This window comes from Anolis carolinensis, chromosome 2 (assembly GCF_035594765.1).
Source record: "Anolis carolinensis isolate JA03-04 chromosome 2, rAnoCar3.1.pri, whole genome shotgun sequence".
Lineage (NCBI taxonomy): Eukaryota > Metazoa > Chordata > Lepidosauria > Squamata > Dactyloidae > Anolis > Anolis carolinensis.
Window position 1 is genome coordinate 135,107,578 of NC_085842.1, and position 18,933 is coordinate 135,126,510.

Sequence of the window (18,933 nt, forward strand, 5' to 3'; positions counted from 1 at the left end):
GGTTTTTTTTCTTGTGTCAGGAGCGACTTGAGAAACTGCAAGTTGCTTCTGGTATGAGATAATTGGCCATCTGCAAGGATGTTGCCCAGGGGACACCCAGATGATGTTTTGATGTTTTTACCATCCTTGTGGGAGGCTTCTCTCATGTCCCCGCATGCAGCTGGAGCTGACAGAGGGAGCTCATCCACACTCTCCCTACGTTGAATTCAAACAGGCAACCTTCAGGTCAGCAACCCAACCTTCAAATCATCAGTCTTGCTGGCATAAGGGTTTAATCCACTGCGCTACCGGGGGCTCCTACAACTGTGGTGACAGTTGGCTATAAAATCTATATTGACAAAGGTGTCTTATCTTGCATAGTCATACTGTCACCACATTGAACAGGTACAATTGTCAATATGCACACAGATCTCATAGCCTCCTAAGTAGACTGAGGCCTGCAGAAACGCAAAGGCTGATGCTACCAACCTTTTGCTCAGTTTAGGTCTCAAAGATGTGACATGAGGCTGCATCTACACTAGAATTAACACAGTTTGACACTTTAACTGTTGCAGAATCCTGGGAGTTGCAGTTTTTCCAAGGTCTTTTGCCTCCTGTGCCAAAGAGTAATGGTGCGTCAGTATGCAACAAATCTCATGATTACCTAGAAGTGAGCCATGGCAGTTCAAGTGGGGTCAAGTGTATTCCTTCTACAATGCAGATGTATAGTCGTCATGTGTGGGTTGGTCTTTAAAAAGCCCCATACATTTTTCCCTACGAGGAGGCATTCACTGCGGCCGCAGGATCCAGCGGAGGCACTCCTGATCCACGTGGGAGGTGAGTAATGCTTTCCTACCAGCCATTTCCTGTCTCCTTCGCTGCCTTTTGCAACCCTCCTTCGTCTGCTGGTGGGAATCTACTGAGCTGGGAAAATAACACGGCGATTGGAGACGCATGGCCATGAAACTACATCGCCTCTAGGACCCAGGGGAAGCGAGGAAGCTGCAGAGGAGGTGGGCGGAGCTTGTCGGCACTTCCAATGGAGCCTGAACGGCAACCTAACGCGGGCCGCCGTTTGCTCAGGTAACGGGAGAGGGAGGGGGGAGGGAAAGAGAGGGAAAATTTAAAGGGGCCGCTCAGGGCCCACTATCTACTCCATACGTGACCATGTTGATGTGATATTGAAATAATTCCGGAAGTCCTTGGAGGGCAGCGATGGTGCTCCGAACAACGTGGTCGGGGTGGTAGGCCGACGTGCTTATCACATGTATATGGTTGTTTGGGTTGGGTGGTTTAAAGCCGTGGCAACTAAAGCGGTGTCAAACTGCATTAATTCTGCAGTGTAGATGCACCTCTAGGAGCACCATATTTCGTAATCATTGACCATTCTGGACGGGATTTGCAGCCTCAAACACCTCAACCAGGGTTTCCCAAATGCTGGTCTTCCTGCTTGCTTTAGAGACTTCAACTCCCAGAAGCCTTGCTCGTTGTCCAAAACAACGGAGGCTTCTGGGAGTTGAAGTCAAAAATATCCGAAGGACTAGACTTTGGGCATCATTGCCCTGCACTCGTGACTGTGATTCTGCTGCTATCTAGTTTTTTGCACCAGGAAACCAATTTAGGCTTCATCAACACTGTAGAATAAATTTAGTTTAATTCCACTTTAACCCCATGACTCAGAGCTATTGAATCGTGGGAGTTAGCCTTCTCTGCTGAAGTGTTGGTCACTCACTAAACTACAGCTCCCAGGATTCCACTGTATTGACCCATGGTAGTCAAAGAGGGGTCAGACTGCACTGATTGTATAGTGTAGATGCAGCCTTGGACACAAGTGGAACACATAGCACTGCAATTGTGCCATGTGAAAGGGCCTTTGGAATTTTCTATGCCCCTACTGGCGCAGCGGGTTAAACCACTGAGCTGCTAAACTTGCTGACGGAAAGGTTGGCAGCTTGAATCCAGGGAGTGGAGTGAGCTCCCACTATTAACTCCAGCTTCTGCCAATCTAGCAGTTCGAAAACATGCAAAATGTGAGTAGCTCAATAGGTACCACTTCTGCGGGAAGATAACGGCATCTACAAACAATGCCAGCTCTTTGGCTTAGAAATGGAGATGAGCACTAACCCCCAGAGTCAGACATGACTGGACTTAATGCCAGGGGAAAACCTTTACCCTTACCTATGCAATGATTTGGCGATAGCCACTACATATTTAGGGATTTGACATATTAATGGAGCCTGAGGTTATCAGGATCTTCTAGCCGTTGTGGCCATTGGTATAATTTTGGACCAGCTTTTTAAAGCTGGAATACCATGGCATAAGAGGGCTGCTGCCTTGTTGTGCTAATGGTGGGTTTCCCAGAGTTGGGCACTGTAGGATTATGATGGATGAGAGAGACATCTTTGGCCTGATCCATTGATGTTCAAATGTTGATGTTAGAGTTAGTTACATAATAATAATAATAATAATAATAATAATAATAACTTTATTCTTATACCCCGCCCCATCTCCCCGAAGGGACTCGGGGCGGCTTACATGGGGCCAAGCCTGGACACAACAATATAAACAATAAAACAGATCAATCAGCAATAAAACATCAGAAACGATAAAACAGTCATAAAAAGTCACGTACAAAATAAAATGATAAAATCAGGAATTAAATTCAAGGATCTGGGCCAAGGTGCAAAATATGTCGAAGTCATCGGGGAGAGGTGATTACCCAGCTATCATAGTCATTAAAGTGCCAATTATAGTACTAGGGAAGGCATACATGAGGGTCTATTACTGAGTAGGCAAACAGGACGATCCTACAGGGATCAGTCGTCAAAGGCCTTTTGGAAGAGACAGGTTTTCAGGCTCCTGTACTTGTTTCCCTTGTAGCCCTGCAGAACTGCTAGCAGCTCGCAGTCGTGATCACAAGATTCCCCAGCGCTCCCATGGTCAGAAGGATTTCACCCCTGATGGATCTAAAGAACAAGAAGAGAGGCTGCGCCAATGCCGGCAAGAGCACTGGCAGCTTTTGGAGGAGGAGCGTGTGGAGCGGTTGTAGGTTTCATTCCCATTGTTAAAGCATTAATAATACCAGTACTGTTCTGGTTTCATTTTGGTAGTAAGTAAGAGGTTTGCTTTCTCCTGCCTTTAGCATCTCCAGTATGTACCTATAATATCTGTGAATGAGTTTGGGAAGAACTTTTGTCTTATAGAATTAATGCATTTTGACACCACTTTAACTGCCGTGGCTCAGTGCTATGGAATCCTGGGAGTTTTGGTTTGGCAAGGCCCCAGCACGCTTTGGCAAAGAAGGCTTAAGACCTTAGAGAACTATAACTCTCATGATTCCATAGCATTGAGCCATGACAGTTCAAATGGTGTCGAACTGCAATATTCTACTCCTCTAGAGCAGGAGTGGGCAAACTTGGGCCCTCTAGGTGTTTTGGACTTCAACTCCCACAATTCCTAACAGCCAGCTCTAGACTATGGCCATTCAGCTATAATTGTCCTGCAGTTCCCATTAGCCTTAGCCAGCTTGGCCAACGATAGAAACTTGTTGCCTACAGTATATAGTATATACTATAGTAGTTTATCAGTATCTGGAAAACTGAAATTTCCCTTTGTTAGTGACAAACCTCTTTTTATACAAAGTATCTGAGTCATTTGGTTCAACTTGTGGTTGACAGCTCATAGAAATTCTTTCAGCTTTTTGTAAACTTCATCATGATTCATCAGATATACAAATTAAAACCTCACTGACATTTTAGTGCAACAAAGCACTTTTGCAATCCCACCACTGGCAATCTTGTGCCAAATGGGCAGAACACATATATATTCATACTTCTACCATTTTATATTTTATATTGCTTGCTCTGCTAGCTTACAATGCTGCCTAGGGATTCCTTTCCCCTTTCAATGATGTGGCTGTAGGGTACAAACTTCAGGAATACCTCAGTTCTCCCTAGGTCAACGGCAAGGGGTTTGAACAGGAGTCCTGCAGCATCACCTTTGGGTACAGCCCTCCAGGTAGGACCAGAACCACTGCAAGGCAGTACCTCCCAGTCCTATCCCAGTGAGACAGCCCAGGAAGATATCATGGTCAATGGTATTGAAAGCCGCTGTGAGGTCCAGGAGAACCACAGGGACACACACCTCTTTATTCTTTGCATAGGTCATCCACCAAGTCGATCAGAGCTGTCTCTGTTCCATAGCCTGTTTGATCAGCCAGGAAGGGCAAGGATCTAGAATACATGTGGTAGCTCTCACCTCTTCAAGGATCTAGTCCACACCCTCAGGTTGTACAAACTGGACGAGCAGGAGCCAAAGTTACATCCATTGACCTTACTGTCCCTCTCTAACCTCCACATTCAACCACAGACTCTTGGATTCTGCTCTCTTTTGAACTTCAAGCCAATCACTTCCAACATTCCTCACATACTTGATCCCTCTTCAAACAATTCATTTACCGCAAATTACCTAATAAGCTCACATACACATTAGCACCACAACAAACAAGAATGCTTCACTCTAATTGATGTAATACATTTGGACTCTTGTGTCTAGAATATGTTTTAGACTACAGGTGGATATGTGAAACCATAAACATTAACAAACCTTATTATTTTCAGTGGGATGAAGGTGCTGAGAAATAGGTATAGTTTGTACAGGAAGCCCTACATGAATAAGTGAAACCATGGTTAAGTGAAACCGTGTACGTACATTCTGTGGATAATGGGTTGTAATTAATACAAATAATTGCATTAATAGTGATGATAGAACATTTCATATCTTTTATATCCTAGATTCAGGGGAGTTGTTGCTGGTTACAGGTGGCATTACTAGGCGAGATGGATGTATCATGTTTTGATCAATACAGTTATTCCAAGCAGAGATTTTAAGCTCCCAAAAGGCCCTCAAGGTAGCTGGCATTCAGCAAAACATACAGGTATAAGTTAATAATAAATAACATACAATTAAAGTAGAGCCATAAAAAGATTCAAACAGTAAAGAGTTTTTCAGTCACATGAAATACCAGGTGAATGTGTGATTGAGGTGGCTGTTTTTTTTTTTTAAGAAGAGGTTTTAAGTGCTAGTCTAAAGGTCAAGAAGAAGGGGTCACCAAATGTTTTTAGGCAGAGAGTTTCACGGAAAAAATCCTGCAACTGATGTGATTTGTCCAATGCCCAAGTCAACCATAACTATGAAGGTAATAAATTATGGAGCAAAGCTTTAGCTCAGAGTGCACAATTTTGAATATTTTTGTTTGGAAGGGAGCATTTTTTTCACTCTTATGAACCATCACAATCTTCATTAAGTGCAGAAATATACAAGTCCCAGATTCATCTTTTTAAAAAAAAACATTTAAAAGGTTTGGTGCTCCCTGTACCTTGTTTTCACAAAAAGCTGTAATTTCCAGAGGCCTACTGATGATTTTTAGGATGTTTTTTTCTTTCATTTCAGGGCTCTGATAGATTTATCAGACTGTAAAAACAGCCAACAGAAATCACTGTGCCCTCCTCAACTTTCGTTGATGTGCTCCAGGGTAATCTGGAAGAAATCAGTCATTCAAATATCATGTTCCCAGACTTCAGACAAGTTTTCTCTACTCTGACACCCTCCAAATGTGTTGCATGGTACAATTTCCAGCACCCTACAGCATGCTGATTGGGTAAAATGATATTTGTGGTCCAGCACCCACATCTGACGGTGCCAGGTTGAGGAACTTTATTTACATTTATCATTGTGTCTCTGAAATGCTGACATATATATTGTGTCAAGCATTTGGGTTGTGTTATGAGTATACCTGTTTCCTGTGGTTTAGTACCATTTTCAACTCTTCTTGCACAGACCCCTGAGGCAAATTCCTTAGGCTTGTTCACAATACATTGGAGGATGTTTGGATGAATAGAACATGCATTCTTTTAAAAAACTTTTTTTTAGGGGAAGCCTGGTGAAAGCTGAGTGGAAGCCTGGCGAAGCTATTGTGGAGCTGAAATCTCCTGCTGTGAGTGGCATTATCATCATGAGGCTATCCATCTGGAATGCTGAGTTCCTCTTTTCTGGCTGCCTTCTAGCTTAGTAAACATTGTCTTTTCTAGTGAGTAAGAGAACCATAAAAATGTAAAGAACCCAGGCTGGAATGTGCATGTGTCTATGTCTCAACAGTTTAAGCACTAAATAAAGTTCTGAAAAATAAAGTAATGCAGAGCTGGGAGACCCAGCTGCCTTCCTTATCCAGGGTATAGCCACAGACAAGGTACAGGGACCTAGATAGGGGAGATGTCTATGTAAATTTGGAGAAAATCCTTCCCCTCATTCTTCTAAAACAGTAAATAATTAAGTTTAAAAAAATTAAGCCCCTCTGCCAGCAAGATCCTTGCAATTAAAGCCAAGGCCAAAGCATTCTTATGAATGTAGTCCTGCATTTGATGAAAAGGCTCTAATTTCATCAGAGGGTGGAAGGCAACCTAGAAAGGGCTTAGCTTATGCCACCCATTTTTAAAGGGTGAAGATTTGTAAATTTCCCAGAACTAAGACATTTGTATTTGTCGTTGTCAGGGAAAATTTTGGCATACCATGGGGTTTATGGATCAGGGGAAGCAATGCCTCCTTCCAGAAGAAGCCCTGTATCTGCTGGAGTGTGTAAGTAGATCATGTTTGCACTCTTGTATAATGTGCGTGTATGTTTAAATGTCAAGTAGGTTTTATTTGGTGTTTTGCAACTACTCCCTCCCCATTTTTGTCTTGGAGCATAGAAGGGTTGTGAACCCTATGAAAGCAGTGATCTGAAAATAAATTATGTAGATTTAATAAATACGCATCTGTAGCACACAATTAGGGAAAGAGTGTGACTGCATAAAATAGTCATAGATATCATGCTATGCTAAGAGGAGTTAATTTTTTCCCCAAACAATTTTTATTAAACATTTACTAGGAGAGTGGAGAGTTGGGGGGGGGGGGGGGACAAGGGAAGGGAAAGAAAAAATTTGGGAGTAATAGATTAGTTATTGCTTAGTTGCACCTTACAAATGTCACACGGAGAAAACAAAGAGGGTGAGAGTTGTTGAGGAATGGGGAGTTCTTTTACAAAATTATCATTGTTACAACTAAACTTTCATCTCTATTTCTTTAACACATATTTCATAAAATATTGAGGATTTAAACAATTTTAATTTTAAGACCATTGGTTGTATCTTCTCACATTGTCTCCTGGTCTTCATACAGTATATTCTTTTCCAGTTTTTCTTCAATGGAAATTGATCTTAATTTTCCATAACAGATTATTTCACATTCAATCTTTTCTTAAAATATTTATTTATCTACAAAGAAAGTTCTACAATTTTCATTTAGATAGTTAGTAGGTTAGTATTTATATCATTTATTCATTTATATCCATGCTCTCTCTCTTCCTGTATTTACATTAAATATATTTTCCATCTACAACTTTCGGGTTTAAAAACTCTTCTGATTTCACCATAATCACTCAGTATGATAATATTCTTATAGTCCATTTTCAAGAACCTTCCTTGATAGCTCATGAAGGCCAGATCTCCCAAATTTCTGTTTCTCAAGGTTTTGTTCCCACTAGCCTTTCTACCCTTCTTTTATATCAATCTGTAAGAGGAGTTAATTTTAAATGCCAGCCCTGAAATTACATCATAGTCAAAATGAGAGCGGAGGTTGCCTATGAACATTCAAAAAGCAATTACTGTCACTTGCTTGGATTTTGGGGGTGTTTTAAACTGGATGAGAATTGTACAACCCTTCAAATGTTAACATTTTCTTACATATATGTGTGTCCAGTATTCACATCTTGTATATGTATCCAATATGCACTGTCAGTTTGTGCATGCTGACTCCATAAACATCCAAGAAGACAGGTAAAAGTGAGGAAAGTGTATAGAGTTCTTGAGTCCAAATGAGCAGGATGAGATAGACTGGGTATTTGGGGCAGCAGGCAAGAAAAGGATATCATCCCCGTGGAGTTGGTTTTGCGCAAGCTATAAGCCCTAAAATAATGCTTTTGTCTTACAGGGGTCTATTCAGCTATTTTACAAAGACTTGCCTTTGTCAATCCAGGAAGCCTATGAGAATCTGCTGACCCAGAAGTCTATGAGTCTGCTGAAGTACCAGGTTTGTTTCAGGATATGGGTTCAGTTGCAGTTATTACAACGGATGGAAAAAGCAGAGGTAGTGCTGTTTCTCACCAATAGCAACAAATAGTAGAGTTTTACAGCACTTTGGGAACTAATCATTTAGGATCTTAGTCTGCGTCAAAATATTTAAGTCCCTTTGGCAGTGAGCACATTTTATCTAATTCCTTTCTAACCGGGGTTTGTCTTTTGTTCCAAAACAAAGAGCCATGCACCTAATTTGTTGTGTCTGTGTGTTTGTTCCTTCACATTGACCCAATGCATTTCATAAGGTTTTCCTATGCAATAAATACTCAGAGGTGGTTTTGCCAGTTCTCTCCTCTGAAATGTAGCCTACATCACTTGATATTTGTTGGCATTTCCCTATTCCAGTACTAAACATTGCTGACCCTACTCAGATTCTGAGATCAGGTGAGAACTAAACCCTTTAGGTTATTTGGGCTTCTACGTAACTAGTTAGAACAACAGTGGCAGAATTCAAAGACGTAGCTATCTTAGTCTGGAATATCAGTAGGTAAAGGGATCTTGTAGAACCTCAAAACAGAGTATGAAGTCTGAGGAAGTAGACTTAATCTATGAAAGCATATCCTAGCTACATCATTATCACAGGTAGTCTTTAAGATGCTACAATATCCATTTACCATCGTATAATTCACAAATTCAGTTATTCTGGCATGGAAGGATGCATGTAGGTTTCCCACAAAAGTCTTGGATTTTCCTGCTTATTAAACTGGTCCAGACAGCATCCCCTTTATTCAGGTCTAAGTTATATGAGAATGATGACTACTTTCCACCCCACAGTTCTGTTGTTAAAATAGAAGTAATGCACATCTATATACCTCTTCTAAATTAAAATGCCATTGCTGGTATCCAATTGCTGTTGGTACTTTCATTTTTAAATGTAAAGAGGTGCATGTGTTATCACTGCATAGTTTCCATGATATTGCTCAACATTTTCTCCAACCCTATTTCTTTATTCTTCACGGTGAGATGTTAAGATCTAGGTAGCTGAAGGTCTATAACAGTATAGTGACTCTTTAATTAAAATTTTATATTTTCTAGGAAATTAAACAAGTTTTGTGTGTTTTATATTTAGTTGAGAGGAATGAGCACCTGTAACTCTTTAAAGTGCTATTGGTAGATACTGTTAGAGCACATGATTCATCAGACTTGCTTAAAGTTCAGTAACCAAAACACTTACTGTTCCTGGTGAATACTTACACTGGGGACCTACAGATTTTGGGTTGTAATTCCTATCAGTCTTAATCCACCTGGTTTATGATGAGACCTGGTGGAGGTTGTAATTCAGTCAATATTTGGAGTGCCAAATGTTCCCCGTCCTTGATGTAATGTGTAGTTTAGATTTCAGTTCCAGATAATGTGGAACTTAGATTGGTCATGTGATTTTGAAAGCCCTGCTCTTGCAAAGATGGCAGCCTTGCTTTTCATCCCTATTTTTAAGGTATTCTGCCACTTGAAGAGACTGGGTTACATCGTTTTGAGATTTCGTCCCAGGTAATTGTTTGCCAGTGATTCCGCACATTCTTTCCAACCTCCTCCTCTTCCTCAGGTATTCCCTTAGCCACCTCCTAACTTTAGCATGCTTGCACCTCCTCCACCTTTTAACATATCTGCCATCTAACGTAAGCTTATCTATTTTCTCTCTTTTGATTGTTTAATGAGCTCTGAAAGGGTCTTCTGTTTTACATTTCTTCTTTTAATTGGCCTGGTGGATTAATTAGAAGAAGGGATTATACCCAGGAGGACTGGATATTTGCTCTTTTAGTGACTGTTGCTATTTTATTGGCAGACTTCTTTGGCAGGTGATGTTCTAATGATTTTTACCCCTCTATATTCTTTATATTTGACTCCTGTACAGCTCTGTTCCAACACTTTATGAGGCACAGTTGAATCTGGACGACCACTCTAGAAATACAGAGGGAGGCCGACATAAGAGAAAAAGGAGCTCCAGCTCTCGGTAAAAGCTTATGGGGTTCAAGAGAGATGCCCTCAGCAGATTAGCTGTTGAGGACAAGTTGTTGAACACTATGAAATGGAACCATATTTTGTTGTTGTTCTCCTCCTCCTTCCCCTTTTTTTTCTCCTCCTCCTCTCGCTTCCTTTTTGAGATGCAAAGAGGCTCAAACATGAAAAGCAATACAATGTTCAAACAAGCTTTTGAGAATGCCTAGTCCCTAGTTGTTCTGCACAATTGTTATGCATTCTTATATTGCATCCTATGACCTCGTCCCATGGCTGCACCTTTGCACTTATCCCATTCCCTTGCCCATTGTTTACAGCCTGGTCATGTTTACAGTAGCTTACTGCCAGATGAGTGCCGTATTAATTGAGTTTTAAGTTGTTTTTTATATGCCTATTTGTTTTATTTAATTGTATTTTATGTTGTGTTTTATTTTATGCTCTGTTTTTAGGCACTTTTGTGCCATATGTAAGCCGTCCCGAGTTCCTTCAGGGAGATGGTGGCAGGATACAATAATAAAGTTGTTGTTGTTATTTTTGTTAATTTAAATGCCTACAACATGTAAATAATAAAATAGAATTTAACCTAAAATTGTTTTAAAATGGTTAAAACTATCAAAACTGTTAAACTTGTTGAAACACTATACAGGTATAGCACCTCCTGGCTCATTCTTAAAAACTTGCTTCTTGCCACTGCACTTTTGTATTTGTCCTTTGTCATACGGCCTGCAAATTTGGATATGAAAGATGTAAGTAGGGAGGTTACATCTAAAAAGTGATGAGGTACAGCTAGTAGTTCCAAGATGCCATCACGGTTACAGTTATTTAACAACAGTTATTTTACAAAAGTTTACAAAAGTTTTTTAATGAATCCTGCAAACTGTGATCAGGCCTGTGATCCAAAACATAGTTTCCTCCATTGTCTTAATTTTAACACCCACAATAAATTAGAAGACAGCAGCACTACACAGAGAACAAGCCCTTCTTTCTTCTCACCCAATTAGTGAGGCCATATGTACTCTCTTAATTATAAACTTAACTAAAAAGTGACAAAAGGAACTCAGTTATTTTTGGTTAAGATATTATCATAATGTAACTTAGATATATTTTTGTAACTGGAAAAAATCATTAATTAAAGTAACTAGCTACAGTGGTCCCTGTATGAGATATGTTAATAAACCAGTTGTTCTGTAAGGTCCCTCACAATGGCACACTTTTATGATTCAGTAATGGTAAAAGCTCCCCATGTTTCAATCCTCTTCTGCTTCTTTAGGTTACAAGATGAGAAACCTCGAACTTCTGAAAAATCTCTGGAATGGAAAGAGTCACCCAAAAAGGCCAGGAGACATCATGAGAGAAGCAGTCACCCACCATCAGACAGTTCATCATCCAAAGAAAGAAAGAAGGCCTCAGATCTGCAATGCACAATCTTGGAGACCATCCCATCTTCCAGTGCGACACAGCAGCATGAAGAATCTCCAGTGTGTGGTCAACAGAGATCTAAGAAGAACTCTCGGGCGGGTTATGATGATGTCCGTCCTTCCCGTTGGGATTTCTCCACAATTACATTCCCCAACGTAGGTGCTGATGGCCCATGCACCATCCTCCCACAGCCTGATAAGAAGGTCCTCCCGGAGAATGTCACTGCACGGGAGGTGGATGTGGCAGTTTGGCGTGTGCGTCTCAATCAGAAGCATGAGCGGTTGACCCGCAAAGAACGGGAACAGCTGAGGTGGGAGAGCCGGTACAAGAGCAGTGTCAATGAGGATAATGAAGTCAGACATTGCTCCAACTGGCAAGAGTACAAGGCTCTTTTGGAAGAGAGAAGACTGTGGAAAAAGAGGAGCCGTCCTGCACACCTTTGGGAACAAAGAGTCACACCACTGGTGAAACCAGACCAAGGACGTGCAACAGGTATTCATATTACTGCCATTGATATTCATACATTTTACAAGGAAATCAACCAAAACATTATCTAGATAAAATACCCCAAAATACAATATAGTATAAACCAAACTGGAAAACACATGCAATGAAAATATACAATATTTATCTAAAATTCCAAAAGCCTCTGAAAACAAAAAAGTTTTTGATTGGAATTTAAAAATAATGTGGAAAGGAGTAGCTTGCAAATGTTCAGTGATGTAATGCAGTGAGTGAAAAAGGATAAAGCTGAGCCAAGAACGAGAAAATCCTTGTTAGGATGAAAAGGGTAAAGTTCCTAGAAGGTAGCTCTCAAGCAGAGTAGTAAAAGGAAATGAGGACATGATTATAAAGAAATAATTGAAATGCATTTGTTAGAGCCCCAGTCTGAGGTACAAAGAGTCAACAATAAATTCAAGGCCAAGTGTTCCCTTCAGAGGATAAAGGGACAAATTATTATCAATGGTGGAGAAATGTATGTTCTAAAGGAAGGTTTGGAGGGAAGATAAGTTCTGTCTTTGCCATGTTAGGTTTGATGTGATGATGAAGCATCCATCCTGAGCTAACTGAAAAACAGGCTGAAAGTTCTAATGTGAAGAAATAGAGCTGGGTATCATCAGCATAAATATTATATTGAGAACATTACCTAAAGACGGTGTCTAAAGAGACAACAACAAAAGGCTAGATGACGTATGACCTTCATCTACCACAGCCCTCAGACCAAACTGAAAGATAAGATGTGAACCAACTGAAGGCATATCTCAAAAACAACACATTGCATTTTCAGTATGTGAGGAAGGGGAGAGAAGCAATTTCTTGCAATGGAAGTTGAACCTCAAGAACAAATGAATTCATAGTGTCCCAGATAAGAAATGTATTCTTTGGGGGGGGGGGGGATTACAGATATTCTGCATATGGAATTTATTGGAATGGTTGTTGCAGCAATCCCTCTGCAATTTTAAATACAAGTAGTTTTCATGTATGCATAAAATGAATGAGATAAAACCAGTATAACATAAACAATGTTCTTCTTTATCCATGTGCACTTGTGTACCCCTCAAATCTGCTCCAGGGGTCCTTCAACCTTTTGAAGAAAAATTTGGCGGTACAATAGATAAATTATTGTCTTGCTAGTATTTTCTGTTATTTTGGAAGACACATAATTTTGGCTACGGCCAAATGACTGTAGATTAATATCAAAAACTTAAAAATTTGGATAATAGAGATTCTTTATAAAAATTGAATGAATTGACATAGGATTTTTGTTCCATTTGCCCAGAAATGGTAACTGGTTTTTTTCTTCCAGAAAATCTTTTGGGTAGAAGAGAAAGATGTAGATACATTTGTTGAAGAGCAGGATGAGAAAGAACAATCACAATGGCCAAATAACTAGCTAGTCAAAACAGATACGTTTCTTGGAGGCCATATGCCCCTAATCCTAATCTTCTTTCCCCCCCAACCCCTCCCGTTAGCTGATGTTCTTCAACAGATCAGTGTGTTCCAGGCCTCCCACATCTTAGATAAAGCATCTCGGTGAGTACCAAACCTAAAAGAAGGTTAAATGTGTCTCATTTTCCTCCTTAGTCCTAGGTAAAAATAACACAAGAATACCAGTACTTGCCTTGTATATTTATTTCATATTTTAATTTTTTTAAATGTTATAGCAGTTTACAAATTTAGAACAATGTTACACATGCTTACGGAATAAATTTCCCAGGAATTTGCATAGGGTCAGAGCTAGCAAATGTACTTTTTGGACTTCAACTCCCAGAATATCCCATTGAGCAGAGCCACAAGCAAGAGGATTCTGGGAATTATAGTATTAAAAGTATAGTATTAAATATTATTTTATATTTACAAAAATCTGTTTAGTTCATCCTGAACCAGCAGAAAAACCTGTTAATTTCCTTGCCAGTAACCCAGTCCCTCTCTGACTTTAACTAATCATCCCCATGGGCAAGGTACAGCATGCTTCAATCATTAGTCCTTCATCTTTCCTTTTCTTTCCTTCTTGGGATTGGGGGTAAGACTAAGACTGGATCTACACTGCCAAATAATCCAGTTTCAGAATGTAGATTAATTGTGTAGACTCATATAATCCAGTTCAAAGCAGTTAATCTGCATTCTGAAACTGGATTATATGGCAGTATAGATCCACCCTCAGTTGTAAATTCAGATATCCACCCTTTGCTTAAAAGCTAGTAAACTACAACTACAACATAACTACAACAGACACTCCTCGCTGTATCTTGGAGTGCCACTATCTCACCCCTTTTAAAGATATTTAAAAATATTATACCCTAAATGGCTTCTGTGAGGCTGGGTGTGGCAGTTATTGCTCTTTCTTGGATGTTTGAAGCATCTTTTCTTAAATCGGAAAGAGGGCTTTTTAAAATTAAGAAATTCCCCAGGCCTCAAACATCGAGTTGGGAAAAATTGTGAAATTCTACAATGATCCCAGAGGATGCAGAAAGCATTTTATTGAGTACAATGTGGCTGTTATTTTTATAAATAAAACCTAATCAGGTTTGTTGCTGTGTTCCCCAAATAGTAGTAGTAGTAGTAGTAGTTGTTGTTGTTGTTAGACTCTAGCTTTTTGCTAAATTCATTGGCCTCCATGTGATGTTTATTTCCATCCTCCCTTCAAATAATACTTACTTCTTAAATGGCATGGATCTATTGGGATGATGGATCATGACCTTTAGGATCATATCTTATGGGGTGTTGGATTATGATCTGTTAGGATCATAACGTATTGGGTAGCAACATTTCAGGAGAGTTTCCTTTAGTTTATTGGGTAATGGAAAATCACTGGGCATGTAAATATCTTGTTTCTATTTGAGGCTCTCAGAGACAAAGATTCAAGTAGACTTCTTTAAAATAACGTGTTTGTTTTACTCATAACTTCATGTATTTAATTATACAGGTACATTTCCTGTCAGGTTAAGCTTTAAAATGTTTCAGTTTGTATCTTTAACTTAGAATCTTTAACGGTTTCTTCAAAACTATATTGCTCTGTATAGTTCTCTTTTAATTCCATTTCAGATTCTGTCCCATGCTATATTATGTGCACACCTCTGAAGGTACAGGAGAACTTGCTAGTCTTTGTACTGAGAATTAATCTCTTCCACAGGCTGCAGAACAATTCCAGAGGCCTGATGATAGACTTTGATGTTTATCAAGCAGATGTTGCTTCACGCTTTAAGAAGAATGACCCTGGGAAGCCTTCTGTCCGGATGTGTGTTCGAAGGTACCAGGCTCTTGTCAAATTAATGATTAGCAAAGCTGCAGATGGCTGTTAGTAGAAGGCTTAGCCTTCATGTGGGTGGCATTCAGTCTGGGCTTTAAAACAAAAACAGCCTCTAACATCAATAGCATTGCATTCTTTGTGTGGAATACGTCTATGCGAAAAAGCCTCTGTAGTTTGTAACCAAGGGTACTCTCATTGAGACATGCAACTGTGTTGCCTGTGAAGCTACATACATGTCCTTAGGAATTTGTGTGCGGGTATTCTAAACATGTGTATTAAAATAGTGTGGCAAGACATTTTGGCTTCTACCTTCTCTTGCTGCTTTGAATCAAAGTATGCTGCACTCAAATGGCAATTACTCATATAGTCATGTATAGGTTGAAGGTAGAATTGGAGGCCAAAAGTATACATTTTGATATTACCTGTGGAGAAATTGAGGACCGTTCCATGTAAAAGGGAAAGCACCTATGCCACCTTGGGCCAGCCACCACGCTTGCCATTACTGCCATTTTTCTGTCCAGGCATTCAAAATTCCCATAAGCGGTGTCATGAGTAGAAGGAGTCAGTACTTCTTTTTGGTTCCCCCAAGACAGACTGAGTTTCTCTGGATACTCCACCCATAGAAAGCAATTTTTTTTTTGTAAAAGTGGAGTCACTGTATTTACATTGACCCATGGATAAGTTGACACAAAGGTTTTTTGGTCAATTTTTGACTAGAATTTTATGCATATACTGTACATGAATATATAATAGCAAATATATCTGCAATACACTGTTATAGCCTGTTGAAGTGACTTTCACTGGCATGGCCCTATACTAGGAAATTCTGGAATTTGTTCGTTTAGACCTGTAAAATTCTTTATTAGACTATAGGTCTATACTTATAGCCAATGACTAGTGAAAGACATTGTACATTACATGCTAAACTGTCCCCTGCATTTTACTTAGCTCTCTCTGATCTTTTTTTGCAGCCAAACTGGGATTTCTGAGACTCGGACAAATGGAAGGGGGAAGTCTCTTGTAGAATTAGTTCAGTTTATTCTGGGTTATTCCAATGCTTATGTAACAGAAAAAGTAGCTTTTTTTGCTTTGGTTACAAAAATGTCTATAAAGAGATAGGTAGGTAAAATTGCAACAACTTGCCACAGAGACTCAAAAGTATTAATTTGGTTTTCATGTTGGCAACTTAGAAATGTATGTATAATTTCAAACATTTCCTTTATACAATTTGGTAATACTTTTGTTACTATTGTTTCTCCTTTTTTCTGAATGGTTTGTCTGTTTACAAGTTCTTTGTCATGGCCTTTGGCTGACATGATAAATGTATAGGTTGATTGGTATTAAAATTCTTGTGTGATCCCCTCCTGGACTATAATTCCAAGAATTTCTCTCTAGACTATAAATCCTAGGATTCTATTGGGTGGAGTCTTGGCAGTTCAGAGATGTTACCTGCTCCAATAGGGTTTGCTAGAAGGTCAAATATATTTCCTCTTCATTGTGTGTTTTTTTTTCCTTTTGAAGGTTTGATGAGCAGATCCCTTCCTTAAGGGCTTTGAAGCAACTTACTTACCAAAGTGGAGACATCCCATTGGTCTTTGCACTCGTAGACAATGGAGACATTGCTTTCTACTCTTTTAAGGAGTTCAAGCTGCCAACTGATATACAACCCTGAGAGAGCTGCTATCACCTGGAGACTTTGGGACTGGTGTTTACACATGAATAATATATTACTCAGGACTCACCTTCTGATTTGTTCACCTGGATGTAGAACAGAATTGCTGAGGCCCCTTTTACGCTGCCATAAAATTCAGATTATCAAAGCAGATAATCCACATTATCTGCATTGAACTGTATTATATGAGTCTACATTGACACATAATCCAGTTCAAATCAGATAATCTGGATTTTATACGGCTGTGTAGAAGGGGCCTAAGAACACCAACACTGTTCTTTCCATGCATACATATTAAGTATAGAAAGAACTGCCCCCTTCGCAAAAGCAAAGAGCAATTTAAACTAAATATTTCCCAGAAGAAAACACAATCATTTTATTCTTTTAATCCACCATTCCCAAAATTATCCTGATTATATTTTTTCCTGTGAAGTTCTAGAATGAGGACTAGGCCTTGTGTAGTATTTCTGGAAATCTGGAATGGCTTTATAATTAACTGATGCAAGAGTGTAGAGTTTCGAACCATGGATTCTGGCACCCACTGAATGGTTTACTATACTGTATTTCTTCAGTTCTAAAACACATTTTTCCCTAACATAAACATCTCTAAAAACAGGGTGCATCTTAAAATTGAGGGTGCTTTATAATGTATTGTGTTTCCAAATGATGGACCCAATTTCAAAGCAATATATTCATGATGGCGAAGTGTTAGAATGATACAAAAAGTTACAAACAGCTTAACGAGTTATCAGGTTTTACTACCATTGAGTCAGAAACTAGTCTAAAAAATAACTCCGCAAATCTTGCAAATGACTGAGGCTAAGGGCTGTTTGTGGGCTGGGAGAGGCACCTGATGGTAATAGTTTTAAACTCTGTGCCCCGCCCTTTCAAGTGGTAACAGTTTCTTATATGGGTGCTTTCTTGTTGCAGAAATACGGTGATTTCAAATAGGGTCTGTCTTTTTGAAACAGTTATTTAAACAAAACTTTTTTTCTGTTGGCAGTGTTGAATTTAGGGTTTTTCAATTGATGACATTTTAGAATTGCAGAAACACAGTATGTAAATGCCACAAATGACAATCGCTATCAGGGCCTACCTTATGCAAATGAAAAAAATGGGTGTCTCACACTCTTCAGTTATAGTACCTTGATGGTACTTTAACTGGCTAGTTTTACAGAATCATGGGATGTATAGTTTGGGGAGATGCTACAGGAGTTCTGTGATAGGAAATTCTAAATACTTAACAAAAGTATAGATCCAAGGATTTCGTAGTATTGAGAGGCATCAAAGTTCTATAATTCTGCAGTATAAATAAACCAGAGCAGAAATACAGTATTGGACATTACAGTACATGTTTCTAGTTCCAGCTTCTTGGCTTTTTGGATAAGATCAAGTGTGTGTGTAGTGTAGTTCCAGAACTAAGTGTAGCCAAGTGAGGATGGTTTCCTGAGGCCAGGAACATTGGGTGAATATTGAAAACTGATTGTTTTGAAATACAAGCCAAACCAGCTACTTTCCCAATTTATGAAAGTCAGGTACTCATGTGTTTTTTCTTCAAATAAGCGATCTGCTAAACAAAAGAGAACTGCAAAAGAAATCATGGAAATATTTCTCCTTCCTTTTTTCTGTTCCATAAAAGTAGCCAACCTTGAATTATTTAAAGGTTTCAGTCATTATTATTGGACTGCTATGATTCACTTCTGCTTTCCAGTGTCTGCCTTGAATTAAGTCTGTGACTCCTGATGAGAGTCATTGTCTGGATTACCAGAGTTCATTTGTAGCCATTGCTGCTACAGTTTTTGTAAGAAAACAATGTTCTTCCCTTTTGTGATTTTGGCCATCAGTGTTATAGACAGGGTGGTTTTCCCCCCATCTGTTTCAGGACTAATTTCCATTAGAAACTTCACAGAAAGTTTTGCTTTCTGTCATTCATGGTGATGTTTAATCTTGGAAGTTAAAGCAATAAAATATGTTTTTACAAAGCA

The 18,933-nt window shown here is 39.3% G+C and overlaps 1 protein-coding gene across 7 annotated transcripts; it reads left to right on the plus strand.

Annotated features, from left to right (window-relative positions):
- Nucleotides 1–797: 797 nt before the first annotated feature.
- On the plus strand, nucleotides 798–18,933 carry tsen54 (tRNA splicing endonuclease subunit 54). Of its 7 annotated transcripts, none has more exons than XM_062970605.1 (11): nucleotides 798–816; nucleotides 2,860–3,024; nucleotides 4,773–5,974; nucleotides 6,529–6,612; nucleotides 8,005–8,103; nucleotides 9,586–9,638; nucleotides 10,003–10,101; nucleotides 11,377–12,017; nucleotides 13,499–13,559; nucleotides 15,160–15,276; nucleotides 16,798–18,933. In XM_062970605.1, the coding sequence occupies exons 3-11, from the start codon at nucleotides 5,882–5,884 to the stop codon at nucleotides 16,946–16,948; spliced, it is 1,398 nt and encodes a 465-aa protein (XP_062826675.1). In that variant the 5' UTR covers nucleotides 798–816; nucleotides 2,860–3,024; nucleotides 4,773–5,881; the 3' UTR covers nucleotides 16,949–18,933. The 7 variants fall into 7 exon arrangements, 6 of the variants coding, with proteins under 6 accessions (XP_062826675.1, XP_062826673.1, XP_008102651.2 ...); XM_062970603.1 differs by lacking the exon at nucleotides 798–816 and adding an exon at nucleotides 858–1,062 and having other exon boundaries at nucleotides 5,911–5,974; XM_008104444.3 differs by lacking the exon at nucleotides 798–816 and adding an exon at nucleotides 1,074–1,223 and having other exon boundaries at nucleotides 5,911–5,974.

Bases quoted from the DNA above. Each gene is read 5' to 3' on its own strand.
- tsen54 (XM_062970603.1), top strand. From the start codon at position 1,019: ATGGAGCCTGAACGGCAACCTAACGCGGGCCGCCGTTTGCTCAG. The intron at 8,104-9,585 runs GTTTGTTTCAGG...CCTATTTTTAAG, and splicing joins TGAGTCTGCTGAAGTACCAG to GTATTCTGCCACTTGAAGAG. The intron at 15,277-16,797 runs GTACCAGGCTCT...TTCCTTTTGAAG, and splicing joins GTCCGGATGTGTGTTCGAAG to GTTTGATGAGCAGATCCCTT.